Source organism: Rousettus aegyptiacus, unplaced genomic scaffold (assembly GCF_014176215.1).
Source record: "Rousettus aegyptiacus isolate mRouAeg1 unplaced genomic scaffold, mRouAeg1.p scaffold_m13_p_14, whole genome shotgun sequence".
Taxonomy (NCBI): Eukaryota; Metazoa; Chordata; class Mammalia; order Chiroptera; family Pteropodidae; genus Rousettus; species Rousettus aegyptiacus.
In genome coordinates this window covers 60223386-60242021 of record NW_023416289.1, presented here as the reverse complement: position 1 = coordinate 60242021, position 18636 = coordinate 60223386, and the positions used below count along the sequence as shown (strand labels likewise).

The window sequence follows — 18636 nt, the reverse complement described above, 5'->3', positions numbered from 1 at the left end:
GTGCTGCGTGGCCTGGGTGGCTTTGGTGGGAAGCAGCGAGCCTGGCAGTTACGCGTCAGGAGCTAAGACTCGTGTGGGGCCCAGAGCGCTGGGGACCCCGCGTGCCTGGGCGACACCGTGAGAGGCACAGAGGCCCAGGGCCGCCCAGGACCACAGTCACCCCACCCTGTCTCACAGCAGGTGTCAAAGGGTTTGAACAGAAGCGTCTCACCTGTCCCCAGGGCGGCCCACGGCAGTGCAGCTTCGAGGTCCCGGCTGCAGGCGGGGGGCTGGGAAGAGGCGTCACCTTCACCACAAAGAGAATTCAGTTGATACAGGGAAGAGGAATTCTTCACAGCATGATGGCCCTCCACCGAACTGCAAGTCCCTAGCTCGCCCTGCAGCCGGCACCCCTGACGGGGCCGTCACCCCCCACGGGGCTGGCAGTGTCCCAGGGGCCTACGCGTCCCCAGCCCCACACAGCACAGCAGGCTGTGGCCACAAGCCCGGGACCCTCGCTGGGGGCCCACCAGTGCCCGGAGTGTCCAGGGACCTCTGGGGGCTCAGGCCCTCAATGAGCACAGCAGTGGCTGTCCCGACAGGCCCCGAGGCGGCTGCCAGTGTGGGGTGACGGGCGCAGAGCAGGGGTGCTGGCCCCGGGGCCGCAGGCACAGGCTATGTCTCCACAGGCCGGGCACGGCCGGACGGCGACCCCTGCGGGCCGCTGGCTCCTGCCAGGGCACGGGCCGGGTCAGGTGTGTGCGGGGTCCGGGCGCCCAGTGCGCCTCCTCCGGCCCCTCCGTCTCCACTCTGTGAGAGTCCCCACCAGGGACTCTGCAGCCGGGGGCCCACGGACCTTCACAAGCACTGCCTCCCCCTTCTGGCTTGGGGTGCACGCGACCCCTCTCCCCGGGAGCTGGTGTGAGGTGCAAACACAGCTACTCTGTCACGCGGGCAGCTGCGACACAAGCTGCGGGTCGCCCGCCGTGCACGGCTAGGGGACGGGCCACTGACCCAGACCGCCCGCTGAGACGCGGCCAGACCCAGGCCGGGCTGCGGGGCCGACCCTCTTGGTGGGCTCTTGTCGCCCCGTATCTCCGGCCCCCTGCCAGAGCAGCAGGCCTGCTGGGGACCCAGCTGGGCCCCGACTGTCCACCCCACGAGGCCATGGGCCATTCCCAGTGCGGCCCCAGCCGGGGTCACTCAGGCCCCGAGTGCTCAGGACAGAGCCAGCCAGACATGCACTGGGGACACACGTGGGCCGGGCCAGCCGCACCTGCCGCCCTGGGCGAGCTCGACGTAGGGTCGCTGGCGGAGCGGGCCACGCGCCCGGGGCCCAGCCGCGCCCGCACGCCCTGGCTGGGGCCCGCGGGGGACACGAGGCTGGCGGCTGGGGCTGGTGGCTGGTTGGGGCGTGGCACGGCGACTCCCTCGGGTGCTGGGAGGCTCGGGCTGTCGGCCGCCACTGCAAGGCAAGGGACAGGGCGTCAGGGATGCGGCCAGCCCGAGGCAGGGGGTTGCCGCACGCTCCCCGGAGCAGGGCGTGTGGAGCGGCAACTCAGCAGGTAGACAGGTGCCCCATGGTGCTGAAAGCTGGGGGCCCCGTGACCCCCACGCGTCTGTCCAGGGGGCTTCCCACGCCAGACATGGCCGCGCCCGGGGCAGTCCTCAGGAGGCCCGCGGGGCAGGACAGCGGGGTCACAGGTGCTCGGTGAACAGAGGCCGGGGGGCCCGGGGCGGGGGGGCTGGATGCCGAGCCCCCAGGGGCCCCACGTGCACTGTCAGGCCTGGGAAGCTGCCCCCCACACCCCCCGTACCGGGTGGTTGTGCCCCGACTCCCACTGGGGCAGGAGTTCCCGGCGAGCCCGCCTGGGGACATGTCCTCGGTCACAGCGGCCCAAGTCCCCTGGGGTGGGGGGGGTCTGCTCCTTCCCGCGGCCTCGCCCCCCCCAAAGTCCATTGGAAAAACAGACAGCGCGGACCTCGCGCGCCGTGCGCACACACGATTTCTCAGGACGGTCAGTCGCCTTCTTCCATAAAACACCGTGACCGGGAGGGCACACACAGGGCGCGTGCGCGGCCGCCGCGGCGAGAGGCCGCAGAGCCGACGGGGACCCAGAAGGGAAGCCCCGCGCACCGGACACCAGGGGACGCGGGCCCGCGTGTGGCGGGGGCCCCGCTGGGGGAGCGCCCGCGGGCGCGTCTCACACCTCACCCGGCGGCTGTTCTCCCTCGTACGTCTCCCAAAAACCCCAAACAGAGCATTGCAAGAGTGAGAGACAGTAGCGTGTTCAGAGGGGCTGAGGTTTCAATGTGCACGTGCGTGTGCAGATGTGTGTGTGCGTGTGTGGGTGCACATGTGTGCGTGTGCGTGTGTCATGCGACCTCTGTTAAAGATGAAAACTCAGCTGGGGGCTCAGGAAAGCTGTCGCACGGGAACCTGAGGCACCTGATGAGTAGCCAGCGAGATGGGGTCAGGGGTCGGGGGTCGGAGGGTCGCGTACAGAGCCACCTCCGGACACTGCAGACTCATCCCCTGACACGGAGTAAGTAGCTTACCTTGCGCGCTGAAGCCCACGGTGGCGTCCGGGTCGTGGGAGCCGGGCTCGGCCACCTGCTGACCGGCGCTCATAAGCTGCAGCAAGACACAGGAGGCCGGTCAGCGGCCTGCGTCCTGCGTCCTGCGGGCCGCAGGGCCGGCCACAGCGGCCCCACCGCGAGCTGACCCCCCGCGCCTTCCACAGGGGGCCGGGGGGAGGGGCTGCTCCCCGCCTGAGCTGGCTCGGGCCCCCGTTCCCAGGGGGCGGGGTGAGCTGGGGGCGTGCGGCCCATGGCCCCCGCGCCCTGCTGGACGGTCCCGGCCTGGCCGTGCCGCTGGCATCGTGCCCCAGCCCGGACACGCGTCACGTTCTGCCCCAAGGGACTCGCTCTGCCCGGCGGGGGGCCTGGGGAACAAAGACCAGGCCCCTGCAGGGCGGGGCGCCCCTGCCCCCCGTCGCCCGTCTCGGTCCAGCCCTCGGCCACTTGAGGGCACAACGGCCCCACCCAGGCCACGTGACAAACGCCACACGCGGGAGCCGCCGCACTAGCTACAAAGCAAGCTCGCGGTTTCTGAACCCTCGCGTTATCTCAGGACTGCTTTGGGGTCGCGAAACAACGGGCCCCGGGGAGGCCGAGGGAGGGGAGGGGGCCCGCGGCCCGGCTCTCGCACGGGTCTGGCGGGGAGGGTGTGGCAGGGCGGCTGAGGGCCCGGGGCCCGCGCCCGACCCAGCCTAGGACGCTCTCAGGCCTGCGTCGTGTCTTCCAGATAACGCCACTGCGCCCGGCGGCCACGACTAAACAGTCGGCTGGGCTGGTGTCGAGGCAAGTAAGCCGGCTCCCCCTGCTGTCCCTCTGCGCAAGGGAGCGGAGACACCTGCGTGGACTTCCTGCAGAGGCTGAGGCCACCTGCACACCCCCTCCAGCCACGGGGCCCCTCCGGGGGGTGGCTGGGACAAGGCGCGCTGGCCCCAGGGCCCGCGATCGAAGGGGCAGCGGGGAGAGCAGGGGCACCTCGGAAGGACTGAGCCCGCGGCACCCTCTGCGGGTGACGTGGGTGGGGGTGCCGCGGAGGCCCGGGGCGAGTGGTCTGGGCACCGGGGACCCTCAGCGGGTGCCCTTCGGGCGCTCCCGGTCACGGGGGCCCGGGGCCCGGGCGCAGGCTCGGCCCTGCTGGCGGCTGTTTCCCGCATGTGCCCCCCACTTCGCATCGCTGCTGGGCTCCCCGAGGGCCACCTGTATGTACCCAAACAACGCTGTCCCGGCCCTGGGCGGGTGACCTTCCCCGGCGTTCACGCCCCTCCGCACTGGCCTCGCGCCCTTCAGCCCCCGTGATGGCCACGCCCCACACCGTGTGACGCCCCACTCCGCCCGGGTGCTTGCTCCGTGCTGGTCCCCGGCTTACAGCCCAGAAAGTGGGGCCCCACGTGGGGGGGAGGGTCTGTCATGGCAGCGCCCGCTCAGAGACGCCTTCTGCCCGGCGGCCGCCCGGCCGGGGGCAGGACCCGGGGCCCGGACTGCTCTCGCTGCCTCCACAGTAGGTGACGACGACGGACCGGGGTCCCTGGGTGCGTGGCCCCTGGCCCGAGCCCCACGATCGGAAGCCGTGCCGGCAGCTGCTGCGCCGCGTCCCCAGACACGCTGGCCAGCGTCACGCTGGGCCACGTCTGCGGGGGTCGGGCGGGGAGCACAGGCGTCGGCGCTGGCCCCCCAGGCCCGGCTGCGGCTCCTGGAGGTTCGGAGCCTGCTGCCCCCCACCGCGGGGCGAGGAGACCGATGCCCGCGGGTTTGCGAGGCCCCGGCTGGCGCGTGGGGCCCGGCCTCACCTGGCTGCCTGGGGCCAGGCCGACCACGGCCTCGTACGGCGGCGGGAGCTCGGCCGGGTAGAGCAGGCCCGGGCTGTTGATGGCCACGTCACGCAGCATGCTAAACGGGGAGGGACCGAAGTCCAGGTGCAGGCCCCTGAAAAGGCAGAAGCAGGGTGCGGTCAGTCGGGGGCCGGAGCCCGAGCGGGGGGCATCCTCTCAAAGCAAACAACGAGGCTTGTCGGGGTGCCCTCGTCCAACGTGCGGCGTGTTCGAGAAAGAAATGGCTAATTCCTTCTTTCTGGAAAGATAGCGACGTTGTCCATCGACTCTACGGCCCCGTCTGGAATGAAAACCCCCCATCTGTAGTCATATCTTACGTGCTGCGTCAACGGCATCTCGTGGGAGCACAGTGCGGCGGCGACTGTCGGGCTGGCCACTCCCGGGTCCCCCATGGGAGCCGGTGGGAATGTCCGTCTCCGGCCCCTGCTCCAGTGACCTGTGACCCTCCGCACTGCAGCCAACGGGCTGCCACGCTTGCTCTGCCGAGACCCAGCACGGCCCGCGCCTCCCTGGGAGCCGCCCCAGGCCGCGGGGGCCCCGCCCCACGGAGAGACCCACCTGTGGGCGTCGGCCGTGGGCGTGCAGGAGTACTCGGGCGGGTAGTAGGGCGGCGGGGGCAGGGGCGGCACGAACTCGTCCAGGTCCAGGGCTGGGTGGGGGGCAGCGCCGTGCGGCGTCCCGCAGGCCGGGCTGGCCGGCCGTGCCGCCTGCGGGAGGAGCTGGAGACAGAGCATCCGCGTGAGCTCGTGCGGGCCTCCGCGGCGCGGCGAGCACCGTCAGGCCTCGGCAGCGACGCACGCGGAATCGGGGGCTCCCTGCGGCCACCCGGCCTCCGAAGCCTCACGCCGCCCCCCACGCGGTTACGCACAAGCCGCTCGTCTGGGGAAACATGGGGTCCGGAAAGTCTCGCTGCACCCGTCTCCCGGGTTACACACCCAAGGCTGACGGCGTGGCCGAGACGGCGTGGCCGAGAGGTGCATCCGTGAGAAGACGCGGCCCTCATGACCATCCGCCCCGGGTCCTCCGGTGCGCGCGTGTGTGGGAAACGCCCCCTGCTGTGCCCGTCCCGGCCGGTCCGCGCCGTCCCGTGTCAAAGGCCCCGAGAGGCCTGGGCCAGCGAGCCGGTGAACTGTCAACCCACCGAAGGGGCGTTCCTCAACCCGGACACGCAGCGCCCGCGACACTGGGCAGCTCTGGGGACTCACGCACTTCGTAAAGCGCTGCTCCGAGGGGAAAGACTCTTCCGTGAGCTCCAGAACGTTCCGTGGGGCAAGCCTACAGCCGATGCTGCCTGAGCCAACGGGTGAAACCCCCTGAACGCAACAGACGCTGTCGCTGCCGCCGAGCGCCCCGCGTCCGCCAGAGAAAGCGCCATGGGCAGCGGCTTCCCTTCCCACCGCGGCACTGCCCGCCACGGCGCCCGGCCCCTCCCTGTGACTGCCTGCCGGCGCGCAGGGCCCGTGCCCCCTGGGACCGGCCGCTGCGTGGGGCGCGGGGCGGGGTCGCGGAGGCCCCGGTGTGCGGCCCCACGGGCAGACCCACTGGGCGAGGACGAGCTGTGCGAGCCGCAGGCCAGAGCCTGGGCTTCTCGGGCCTGGTGAGAAGATGGCGCTCGCTTGGGCCTGCCAGATGCAGGATTTCGGCAGCGGGGCTTGCGGGACCGTGCCCAGGGCCTGAGGGGCAGCCAGCCAGCGAACGGGGTGTTTAAGCGCAGGAAATTCGGACGAGGCTTCCCTCCGGAAGTTAACCCGACTCGGGGCGGGGGCACGGGAGCCGGCAGGGGTGCCGAGGCCGAGTGGCCGGCAGAGCCTCCCAGCGGCGGGCAGGGCGGGTGCGGTCAGGGTGGTGAGCACTCGTGCACGGTGCGGACGAGGTCACGAGCCTGGACACCGTCCCATGCCGTGCCTCCCGCGCCTGCTCGACTACGGGAGAGAGACCGGGGGCCAGGTCGGCACGTCGGGCCCACAGTGGCTCCCGTGCGTCCACACCCAGAGCACGCTTCTGCCTCCCCCGCGGGCCTGGCCGGGGAGCCCCGATGCTCACGGCACAAAGCCGCGCAGCCAGGACCCGGCCAGAGGCCAAATGTCCTCGAGGTGTAACAGGAAATACTCTGCATTCGCCTCTATCAGAAGCTGGAAAAATCGGTGACGTGCTCACGCGTTAGACGCTAAAGTGGACGTGCTTTTCCGTCGTGGGCGTGGACCCACCGGGAGGGAGACCCGCACCTCCACGCGGGAGAGGCGCCCCGGACGGCCACACGCACGGTGCCTTCCGAGGTCAGCGACCCCACCAGCAGCGCCAAACGCCCGCTGAACACTATCGCTCGCGGCCCGTGGTGGCGAAGGCGCCCCGTGCCTGGGGCGTGGGGTGACTGTCACCACCCCGTCACCCACGACAGAGCACTGTGCGTCCAGAGCCCACTGGACACGAGCCCGCCCCCAGGTGTCCGCTGCAGAGAGGGCGCAGCCCAGTGTAGGCGAGTGCTGACCCTCTCCCCGCCACACCTCACAAGGCGGCTTGTGAGGACGGGGCTGCCGGGCCAGCACCCCGAGGCCCGCCTAACGGGGCCCCTGAAATCTGTTCCCTCAGAAGAGCCCAGACTCCGGGGCCTGAGAGGCCTCAGGCCTGGTCTCAAGACCCTGCCTGGCCACCGAGGACCCACAGGCCAAGCACGTCACTGACCCCTTCAAGGAGTCACAAATCCCTGACCCTGCCAGGCCTGCCGGGGTCGCACTGAGAGGCGCCACTTCCCAGGCAGGTGCCAGCCCAGATGGTGGCATCATGCCCGGGCAGTTGCCGGGGACGGGGTGAGGGCCGGCCGCAGGGGGCAGGGCGCCCGGGCTGGAGCTCCCCGAGCACCGTGCCCTTCCGAGTGGCCTCTCCTCCTGCCGGCCCAGGACGGGCCTGCTGGCCACCTCCAGCCCCTCTGCCTCATGGAGGGGCTCACGGGGGGGCTCACGGGGGGGCTCACACGGACCCTCCCCACCCGCCACACTGCAGCGCCTTCAAAATGCCCCACAGGGGCTGAGACGAAGGGGAAGTGCCCTCTTCCTCGAGCCCCCCCAACTCCCGGTGGGGCTTCGCGGGGCTACCGGCCCAACAGAGGAGCCCGAGGCCCCTCCGCACTGGCCCTGGGGTGACACCGCCCCGGGCCCAGGGCCCCTGCCGCCTCCTGTGTGAAGGAGTGTAGCTAAGCAGGAGCTGCTGCCCAGTCGGCCTCGGCAAGGAGGCCAGCGCAGCGCGGAGAGGACCACCGGTCGCCGAGGGCGGTCCTGCATTCAGACGCCGTCGGCGCCTCCCTCCGGCGTCGGGGGGCTGAAAGCTGCGGTGCCACCGGACGCCAGGCGGACCCCCCTCCCATCCAAGGGCAGGCCGTGGCCCCCGATCGAAAGACCGGTGGGCAAACGCTCATTTGCATGTTTAAAGTCAAAATAAAAATGTTCCTGGAGCCTGTGGGTCGTTTTTACAACCGTCTGACGTAACCGGCTTTCGAGACTCGTCAGATGCCCACGGTTCTCGTCTGACAGACGTGTGGCCATTCCCACCCAGGGGCTTTCCTATTGAACCCCGACTTCCGGGGGGTCACCGAAGAGCCGGTCTCACAGGGGGCTGGACGGGCATCGGGGCGGACTCAGCGGTGAAGATGCTGGAGCGCCCGAGCGAGGCCGGGGCCCCCCGGGGTGGGGCAGCACCCCGCCAGCAAGGCCGCCGTCCCTCCGTCCTTCTGAGGGACTTCCGCTTTACCGGGCACACGGCAGGAGCCAAGAACGGGCCCCCGCGGCCGACGCCCAGGCAAGTGGGGAGGAAAGCGAGGTCCCGCCCCAGAAACTAAGCTAAAGCCAGGCGGGGACAGGCACTCCGGGGGTAAGTGCTCTCCACCAAACAGGGTCGGCAGCCTGAGTTTCACCCTCGGATGGTCTTTCGCCGCGATTTCCGCACTTCGGCGTGGTTCGGGTCGTAACCGCAGCCGGCAGATGACACACTGCGTCTCACGTACACACGCATCCGTTACACGAGGTCCCCAAACGTCACGGGTCCCGAAATCCCGAGCCACAGAGACAGGGACGGATTCCGGGCTCCTTCCGCGCCGGGCCGGGGCCCTGGCTGTGGGTCTGCCGTCTGCAGGGTCCCGCGGTCTCCCTCGCACGCACCGCACCCATGAGACGTCATCCGAGGTCCCAGTGTGCGTTTTTAGAGCAGAGCGGGAACGGAAGGTCCACGTGGGTCACGTGCCCACACACCCCCGGGGGACCCGGCTTTTAACCCCAGCCCCACACAGCTGCCTCGCCCGCCTCTTGGTCGGCAACCGTGAGACGCCCCACCCCCCGCCCCCGAGTCTTTCTGAAGTGCTCGGTTTCATTGGTTTCGATGGTGCCCAAGTGCGGACAATCCAGACACCGCTGGCATAAACTGGCTTGGGGACAGACATGACTGTCCCTCGGGAAGCATACGACCCACCAGGGGCAGATGTGGGGGCCGCGGGCACCAGCAGAGCCGTGTGGCGGCCGTGGCCGGGACAGCCGCAGCGGCCACAGCCACAGGGGCATCAGCGGGACCAGGAAGCACACGCGGGAAAGGGCTCGGGTGGTTCGTCACGTCCGTATCTGAGCGACGCAGATGTCTGGACGTCCCTCTGCAGGCCAAGCAAGGGGCCGGCCGGGGTGTGGGTCACACAGCCCATGGCAGAGTGGTGTGCGGGGTTCAGGCCGTCTGGGCAAACAGGAAGGGGCCAGCGACGGAAGAGCGGGAAGGAGGGAGGGAGGGAGAGAGAGAGAGAGAGGGAGGGAGGGAGGGAGGGCTCCCGGCGAGGCCTCCCGGGGCCGGAGCGTGGGCAGGAGATCATTAACTCTCCTCTGCGTCTCTCTGTTCTACTGGTTTCGGTAATCAGATATTCCTTCTTTAATTAAAGAGTCTAATGAAGCGAAGTAAGAAAATGGGAGTTAATTATGTCTCGATAAAGCCGGGGATAAAAAGGAAAACTTTTTTAATTAAAAAGAGCTCCTCGAGCGTGTCCGTGGACGAGCCAGCCCGGCGTGCGCCTCGGGACGCGGTCGAGCACACGGCCCGTGTGGCGGGCTGGCCCGGCCTCCGGCCCACGCGGTGAAGCTGGCCGCGCGGGGCCACTGTGCGCCGCTAGAGCCCACGCGCCTGGCGCCCACGCGCCCCCTCAGGGCCCCGTGACGACGGCAGGACAGAGACGGTCGTCGTCGGATCAGAGCTCGAGGTCACGCCCGGTCCCGGGGGGGGGGGGCTGGGGTCACACGGCGCCGCCTCTCCCCACCCCGGCCGCACGGCGGCTCTGCAGGTCAGCCCTCCACGGGAGGATGGCAGAGCCCTGTTGCGCCCGGCCACGGTGTGACGGGGACGACTCGCCAGCAGGGTCCACGGCCCCAAACCCACCGGGGGCCCTGAGGGCCTCCAGGGCCTCTGGCTTCTGTGTCCCCAGAACAGACCGACACTCCCGCCACCGAAGAGTCAAAACAGCTCACGCTTACTGAGGAGGGGGACGCGACCGGGGTCGCCCGCTTGCTCGGGCGGCTGACGCAGCACAGAGACGGCCGGCTCAGGGCACGGAGTGGCCCTGCTGTCATAACTGTGCCCGTCCGCCCTTACGGCTACGACAGACGTCGTTCCCATTTGCTCAGCAATTTCCATTTTAATGCCTCAAACCAGGGAATGAAAGCTTTCAGCATTTATGGCCCTTCGGTTCTGTTACTTTGGCCAAAATTGGTGTGATATTTAGGGATCGACCGTGAAAGCCGCCGAGCAGGGAGGGCCCTGTGGTGCTCGGCCTTCAATGCGCAGAGCAGGCCAAGGTCAGCAGCGAGGGGCCCCGGCGAGCGAGGCCACGAGTCCCCAGTGCTGAGCAACCGCTCAGTCAGACGCCTCCGGCAGGCTGCGACCCGCCCGACGGCTGTGGGGAGGTGACCGGGAGCGAGTGGCCGCGCGCCGCCCACGGTCGGAGCCGGGAATGTGCAACGTCTTCGTGCCGATGCTCCCGGCCCCGCGCCCCATTAAAGGACGGGTCGCCACCGGTGGGTCAGGAAGAACGAATGAAACAAGAACAACTTACTTTTTCTTTCACGAGATACGGGAAACGCTGGGGAGGAGGCGGGGGGGGGGGATGAGCTGGGGGAGGGAGAGAGACTGAGACAAAGAGAGAAGGATGGAGGCAGAGAGACAGATGAGCAGACACAGAGAGAGACGGAGGGGGGACAGAGGGGACAGGGGCCCCACCACCGCGCCCGCGTGTATCTGCCCCCCCCCCACCGTGCTGACTGAAGCACTGAGGGGCACCCCAGAGGGGCGGGGCTGTCAGTGAGAAGCCCCAGCGACACCCAAAACGAATGCTCCGGGGACACCAGCTATGCCGTTCTCTGTCACCGGAGGGCGCCACGGGCCGCGAAGGCCTCCGGTGGCAGCCAGCAGCGTCCCCCGCACGCCGGTGTCCCACGGGCTGGCAAGGAGGGGGTCGGTCCGCCGCCCGGGCCACTCACCATGAGCAGGACGTCGGCGGACACCATCTGCATGCAGCACGTGGCCGTGGCCAGGGCGCACACGATGGTGGACAGCACGTTGAGGGCGCACACGCTGAAGAGGAGGTCCTGCGGGAGAGGAGGCGGGGCGGCGTCAGCGCGGGGCGGGGCCGCGGACCGCCAGCCCGGGCTCCCCCGAGGCCCTGTGCAGTGAGTCCTCCGCAGAGGATGAGGCCTGGAGAGCTTCCGGGGCGCCGGGCATGGGGACCCGCGGGAGAGTGGCCGCTGGAGGGGTGGGCGCTCCGGGCCCCTCCCACGCCCCGCCCCGTGCGCCTCTGCCACCCGCGTCCCCAAGTTCCAGCCTTTTATAATGAACCAGCACCCAAAATGTGAAAAACGAAACAGAACGAAAAGGCAAAGCAAAAGACACTGGCCTGTAATACAGACACGTTCGCTCATTCTTCTCCAGTGCCGATCAAATCGTTCTCAGATACCAAACGATGTGTTTGTGACTTGGGTAATTATTAGGCAGTCGCTGTGTGATAAAACCTTGACATGGCCGACATTTAAGGGGGGGCCACGAAGCAGAACTCAAAACTCGGTAAGGGTCTGATAAAATGCCACGCTTTAAGATTACACCTTTTCTCCCGCGGTAACTGCAGACGCACACGCAGTCATGAGCACAATGCAGAGAGAAGCCGCGCCCCGACGGCACACCCCAACCAGGACAGCCGCTCCCGGTACCGAGGACGCCTCACCCGCCACCCTTTCTCACACCCCGGTTCCCCCTGCTCCCTGCTCTTCCTGTCCTACAGCAGGAGCTGGAGCTCCCAGCGCCCCCAGACGAGAGTGTGGGGGTGACGCGGGGGGCGCTTATCCCCCTCTTGTGCTCCGTTGCCGAGGGCGCCGCTCACAGGCTCTACACGGTCCAAGTGCAGCGTGTTCTTCTGTGGGAAAGTTGCTCCCAGGCCTGCCGGAGCCGGGCGGGCTGTCCTCGGACGAGAGGGTCAGAGAGTGCTCCAGGTCCGCCGGGGCCGTGAAGGCCACGCGCCCAGAACTTTGAGGTGCGGGTGCGTTTGCTTCAGGCTCAGAGCAGGCTCGAGAGATGCTCGCCCGCCCCTGGGGTCCTCTGAGGACCCCGAGAATCTGGGGGTGGGTGGTGAGGAGGGCAGAAGAGAGCCCGAGGGAGGGGGCGCCAGGGCCCCAGCACCCAGCACGGCCTGAGGGCGGGAGAGGCGGAGCGCGGGCTCAGTGCGCCTTCATTAGCCAGGGGGAGCCCGGCCAGCCGGGGTCTCCCCGACGGTGGCTGTGCCCGGTCGGCCCTCTGGGAATCAGTGGGGGGCGGGGGGAGTCACAACAGGGACAACGGGGTCGGTCCGCCCGATCTCGTCAGGGCCCCCTCCGTTCATCCCGACGCAGCTAGCAGATGACCCATGTGGACCATCGCATCCCCCCCGCCCCGCACAAACGAGGTCATTAGCCATAAAGTACGGGTCAGTCACAACGCGATATGCAAATTAGGCACGGAGAGTAAGAGCCGGACCCCTGGGGCCGCCACCCCGGCTTCTGACGGCGGACCCACGGGAGCGCGCGGAGACCTAAGGGGACGGTCACTGCCCGCGCCTCGCCGGCTGCCGGGAGCACCGGCCACGGGAAGCGGCTCCGAGGAGACGTGCTCCTCGGGGAGCGGCGGGCGCTCGGAGAGGACCCGCCGGACCCCGTGACTGCGGGGGCGTCGCAAGCCCGGCCCGGCTCCGGTAACTTTAGGAGAAACTGTGATGGTGAAAACTGCCCCACTGGTCAGCGCACTGGGCGGTGAGGTGACCCCGCCTGGGTCGTTGTCCCGCCATTCGAAACACCGCCACCCAAGTGCGGAAGGCGGAGCTCCGCTCCTCGCTCTCTAGACTCCGAGGTGTCTCTCCGGGTCCCCCGCTCCCCACAGACTGAGCCCCACGGGGCTCCCGGCACACTGCCAACCCAGGCCGCCTCCGACCACGGCCGTACCTTTTCATGGAAGGTTTAGTGCACTTTCATGCGGGGAAAAGAGGAGAACTGGGTTCACTGCTTGCGTGCATTTTTAGGCACCCAATCTCAAGACGAAAAAAAAAATCACTTGTAGAAAAAAAAAAAAAGGAAGGACTAATAGAAATTTGTCATTTAAAAAAAATCAGATGCTGCACGCCAGACATTGCCACGGGAAACGGTGAAGTTCCATTTTCCGGATATCTCTCGAAAGGCAAAGTCGACAGCCATCTGTCCCCTGACGGCGGGGCAGCAGAGGCGTCGGAGCGGCACACGTGTCACCGCCCGTGTGACAGCCCCCTGCCCCCCACCCGACTGTGCGCATCCTGCTTCCCACACGTCAGAGGCCGCAGAGCGACATGGTAAAAACGGCAAATGAGACCCAGAAAAAGCAACGAACGCCCTGAAGGGAAAACCTAGGACTCTTCCTGCACGCGGCCTACGCGGTGCACCAAGAGCCCAAAGGAACGAGCGCGTTAGCAAACGCGGGGCGCGCGGCGTCACCTTCAGCGCCAGCCGCACGGCGTCGCAGTCCTCGCGCAGCGGGTTCAGCTTCAGCGTGTCCCCCAGGTGGCTGCAGCCGGGCGCGGGGGGCTGCGCCTCGCAGCAGACGCACACCTCCACGCCGTCGAACTTGATCTGGACGGGGAGAGACAGACGCACGGTGAGAATGGCGCGCGCCCCGGACGCCCCGCTGCGCCCCGCACGCCCCGCTGCGCCCCGCACGAGCCCCGCCCCGCACACGCCCCGCACACGCCCCGCTCCTCCCGGCGCGCGCTCCGCTCCAAGGCGCACCGCTCCGCCCCGCTCCGCCCCGCTCCGCCCCGCACGCGCTCCGCCCCGCACGAGCCCCGCTCCGCCCCGCCCCGTTCCAGGTGTCCCCAAGTAACAAAGCCAGCAGGATTTTTGTCAGCTGCAGCTGTGGAAAACACCACGTGCAGTTACTTCAAACTCCTACTTTTAAAGCGATTAATACGAAAAAAAAAAATGAATCTGGAGCAAACGGAGCTAGACAGTTACGGAAACGATAGATGAATCACAGAAAGGGGTAAAAGTCACACAAACGGGGAACGGCTCATGTCGCTCGTGCGCGGAGAGCGCCAAGCACAGCCCTGCAGCCCCCGCTCGCGGGGTCACTGCGCCTCACCTGCCGAGCCCCGGCCCCTGCTCCGTCCTCGAGGCCCCTCTGGTCCCCCCGGAGCTGCCGGCTCCCCCTCCGAGCCCCCCCTCTGCCGGACACCGGTTTCATACCCAGCTGCAGTGACCTGCGCCCTGAGCCCCCGAGGGCGCCACCTGCGGGCAGCTGGCCGGCCCCGCCCAGTTGGGGGCTGTGTCTCCCGTAGCGCCGTTTGGGCTGCCATCCCTTTGCTGGCTGTGGAGCTTCCAAATTTAGTTTCTGACCATTCCGGGGTCGGATGATGATTCCTTCTGGGTGAACCAGCTTGAGTTGGTTTCTTCACAACTCAGAACCCTGCCCGATGCGTACGTACCGCCTGAATCGGGGCGCCTGGCCCGCTCCCAAATGGAAGATGCAAACCCCTAAAGACGCCAGTCCTCCCCAAGGAACGCACACGGCACCGACATTCCAATCCGAGCCCCCGCCGGGCAGACGCGGCTGGGCAGAAGGATTCTTAAGATGCTACTGAGAACTATTGTGCAAGGATTACTAAAAATACTTCAAAAAGAATGATAATGGGAGGAGTGGACGCTATGACTGACATCAAACTTATTCTCAAGATGCTCTAACCAGGAAAGCAGGTAATGGCTTAAAAACAGCCCAAGTTCAATGGGACAGAATAATTTCAGAAATCAGAGCGATCATCTACAGGGAGTTTTATATGAAAAAAATAGTATTTTAATTCAATAGGAAAAAGAGAGTTTCTTGATGAAGGCTGCTGGCAAAATAGGCTATTCATCTATAATTGTCCGAAAACAGAATAAAATACATTTGACTGAGAATCTAAATTTAAAAAATTTAAAATACAGGAAAATGTAAAAGAATTTACATACACATGGAATATAAAGTCCTTTGAAAATAAACCAAGACTCTCAGAAGCTATAAATTCTCAAAACAAGAGACAGAACGGGACAGTGCCTCTGGCCAGCTGGGCCTGGGGCGTGGCCACCGGAACACACGCGTTCCCTACCAGGGCTGCGAAGCTTCTAGGCTGTGGGTCCGGAGCCCCCGGATCTGCTCTCCGGAGAGGGCAAAGGGTCACCCCCCTAAGAGCACCAACAGCAAAGCCGGACACAAACACACATGCAGAGGGAACAAAACCAAGAAGAATGTGCAAGAAATCACTTTGTCCCAGCAAACTTGAAAAACTGGAAAAGTAGATAATTTTCTATGAAAACATGAATAGACTACGTGTATCCAAACGTAGATGTTCCTGGTTTGGAACATCTGTCGGGTTCCACCGCTTTGACAGACATCCTCCTGAATCTGCAGACACCTGCCCAACCCGCCCCCAGGGGAGTTTTCCAAAACAGGGCGGACGAGGTGGGCTACACGACCCTCGAGCTGGTGGAGACTCAGGGGGCCTCCGCGAGGACCCCAGAAATGCCCGTGATCATGCCACGCTACGACGCGAGGAACCCCGCCCGACACATCGCTCTGAGTGAAGGAAGTCGGACACAGAGGCCACACGGAAAAGCTGTGGAGACAGGAAGCGGCTGGGGCGGGGGTGGCGCTGTTTACGTCACGGCCACCTGTGATCACACCGGTCGTTTTCCAACCCTAAACCCTTTCTAATGAGACGCGGCACACGCAGGGATGGTGTGCCATGTCCCTGTCACCTGCCAAACCCGCGGGCTGTGATTCTGCTGTGCCCGTGATCGGACATCTCTAGGCTCCGCCCAGCCCTATGTCCTCAGAGCAAAAAGAAAAAAAAAAACCGGTGGCTTCAGATCCAACACCTGAGCCTGCGTCTGGATGCAGGGCAGGGCAGCACCTTCCTCATTCTTGTCCTTACATTTCTGAGTGGAGAGCTTCCTGTTAGCCTCTCCCCTGCGTGATGCACTCGTCCTGCTCGGGGACGCCGGGGTGCAGACTTTCCAGAGTAACTGGCGAAGGGCAAGTAGCCCCAGCAGCATTTGTGACATGAGCGGTGAGAGGCCACCTGAGTACGGGTGCGAGGTCTGTGCATCACTTGTTCTGTGATGCACAGACCTCGCACCCGTAGGATATAACGCAGACATGAAAAGAATTAACTAGACTGGAGGCTGTTTCTCTGTTTTGCTCATGGAAGTCTCACGGGCTGGCAGGGAAGAGTTAAAGAAGAACTTTTATACTTCTGTATTTTGGGGATTTTATTATGGATACTTTTCTTTGGTACTTTAAATTGTCAGGTAACTAGAACACAAATTTCTAGCGAAACTTGTCAAGAAAGGAAGATAAAATACAAAGCAAGATGAACACAAATAAAAGAAACAGGAACTTAAAGTTGCCATAAATATTTTAAGACAATTCAGTGCGTTGCTTCATATTAATAAATGTAGGAAGGCCAACAGTACAATGAAAAAATGTTAAAGTGTACATTGTCAAAAGTGATTCAAATGCTGGAAAAAACATTGAAAAAAATCTCGAAGAAGAAAAAACGATGCCTAATAAGAATCGTATAAAAATAGTGCTAGGGCCAGAGAATTATACACCAAGTGTCAAGGAATAGAAAAGTCCCTAGACTCAACTTTCTCAACCAATTTTTAGGAAATGGCTATAATCATGCAACAAAATATAGCAGGGTAGGAGAAAAATGAAAACTACAAAGTAACCGCATTTATGAATACAGATGAAAAATTATAAAATAAGATATTAGCAGATAAATTCATATTTTAAAAGACCGTGAATCAAGAATAGATTCTGGGCTTATAGCCACCTGCTCCAATAACAGCTGTTCATACTAAGCTGGCTTAAAAACCCTTTTTACTTCAAAAAAAAAAAAAAAAAAAGGAAAAGAAGAGAGTGGCAGTAATAAGTAAATTCCACATTGACTTGTTAGTCTTTCTTGGCCACTGTCATACGTTTGCCAGTAAAAGTGTACATATGGTATGTTTGTATACTTAATGTATCAGAATACAACCATCACAGATCAGAATTTATTGCTGTTTTACAGTATGAAACTCCACAGTTTTTTTAAAGTTTCAAATAACTTCGAAATGGAACTGTGATTTCCCCCTTGATGTACCGACAAAACACAGGACAACCACCAGAAAGGCCAACATGGACGAGCTCGGCAGGGTTTCCATGGAAATCCGGGGATCCGGACAGAGCGCGCCACCACTCCCCGACGGCGAACCCAGAGACCCGTGAGTCTCCGACAGGAAGTGGGGACACAGGTCAACTCGAGTTGTTTGCACTGACTGTGTGCAAGTCACAGCAAGTGCTGTGAAGAGCGGAACACGTTTGCTTTTCACGACGGTCACTCAGAGACGTTTTATTTAACTCGAGGAAAACACAGTATCCACCTACCGAAAGTTTTATGACATAGGGCTCATGAATCTCTATCTTCAGAAGGTAAAGAGATGATCATGAAGAAAATTCCAGATGATTCAAAACTAATTAAAAATGTCCTTTACTTTGGGGGGGAATTAAGAGAATTCATTTCCATGACATATTTATTTCCCTAATCGTAAACCTATCATGTTTTTTATATTTAAACATTTTTGTCATTTTCTACATTTTGAAAAGTTAATTTCTTCATAGAATTTAAAAAGCCACATAAAATTAGAGTTTTCAGGTATGTGAAATTAAGGCCAAGCCAAGTTCAATTTTACTGAGAAGATATACATTCAAAAGTTTTTAATAAAAAAATTTTTTAAGACTGTGGAGATTTCATTCCAGTCTCCACGTAATTTAATATAACCTATCATACTAGCAGAACGAAGTAAAAAATGTACAATTTTAACAGATGTCCAAAAAACTATGATAAAATTCACCTCTATTTTATTTTTTAAAAGACTGATAATAAAATAGAAATCAAACTTTATTACCCTAACATTACGAAAGATAACTGTGAAACCTCTTGGCGTCAGGCTTAGCTTATTCAGGACTTCTAATCAAACTCAGGGACAAAAAGTGGACGAGGGACCACCACCGATACCGAACGTTATTTTGATGGTTTTAACCAACGTAACTAGACAGGACCACAGAACGAGATGTGAAACTAACGGAGAGTGGGAGACGGTGTTAGAACTGTTTCTTCTGAGAAACTGTGGGACCAAAGAGTTGGTTCAGCATGTACAGTTCAGTGTAAATAATAAAACAATTTCTGAAAGTCTTCTACACTACTAGTGGCCTCTTCTAAGATAAATGATAACTTAAAAATGCACTCACCAAAGTAAGAAGATACTTAAAATACCTAGCACCAAGCCCGAAAAGACATATGGAAGGTTCATGTGTACACTTTTAAAAACAATAAAAATGTAATAATATTTATTGCAAAATAAGTTCCAGGTCTATGAAATATATAGCTATTTTTTAAAATTGAAACCCTAAAGTCCTGCAGGAAAAGTGGAAAAATTATGAAAGTACTTGGAGTGAAAAATCTTTTCCAGGCAAAACAGAGAAGCCAAAAATCATAAAGATAAAAAATGTACAGATAAATGAATAAAATGAACTCAAGGACCTACCTAAAATTTCAACATAGAATATCATTTAAAAAATTAAAAGATAAATAATAAACCATAAAATTATTATCTACAACACGTGACAATGGTGAGTGTTCTTGGTATAGAAAGTGCATTTAGAAATCAAT

The 18636-nt window shown here is 62.2% G+C and overlaps 1 protein-coding gene across 1 annotated transcript in view; it reads right to left on the bottom strand.

Annotated features, from left to right (window-relative positions):
• FAM189A1 (family with sequence similarity 189 member A1) overlaps positions 1 to 18636 on the bottom strand; it is a 56203-nt gene that overhangs the window by 1850 nt on the left and 35717 nt on the right. Inside the window, exons 4-10 of the mRNA XM_016154886.2 lie at positions 13388 to 13522; positions 10883 to 10990; positions 4944 to 5104; positions 4344 to 4479; positions 2539 to 2614; positions 1256 to 1444; positions 212 to 286 (exon numbers count right to left, since the gene is read on the bottom strand). Coding sequence (XP_016010372.2) covers positions 212 to 286; positions 1256 to 1444; positions 2539 to 2614; positions 4344 to 4479; positions 4944 to 5104; positions 10883 to 10990; positions 13388 to 13522 — 880 coding nt within the window. The remainder of the gene's footprint in view (positions 1 to 211; positions 287 to 1255; positions 1445 to 2538; positions 2615 to 4343; positions 4480 to 4943; positions 5105 to 10882; positions 10991 to 13387; positions 13523 to 18636) is intronic.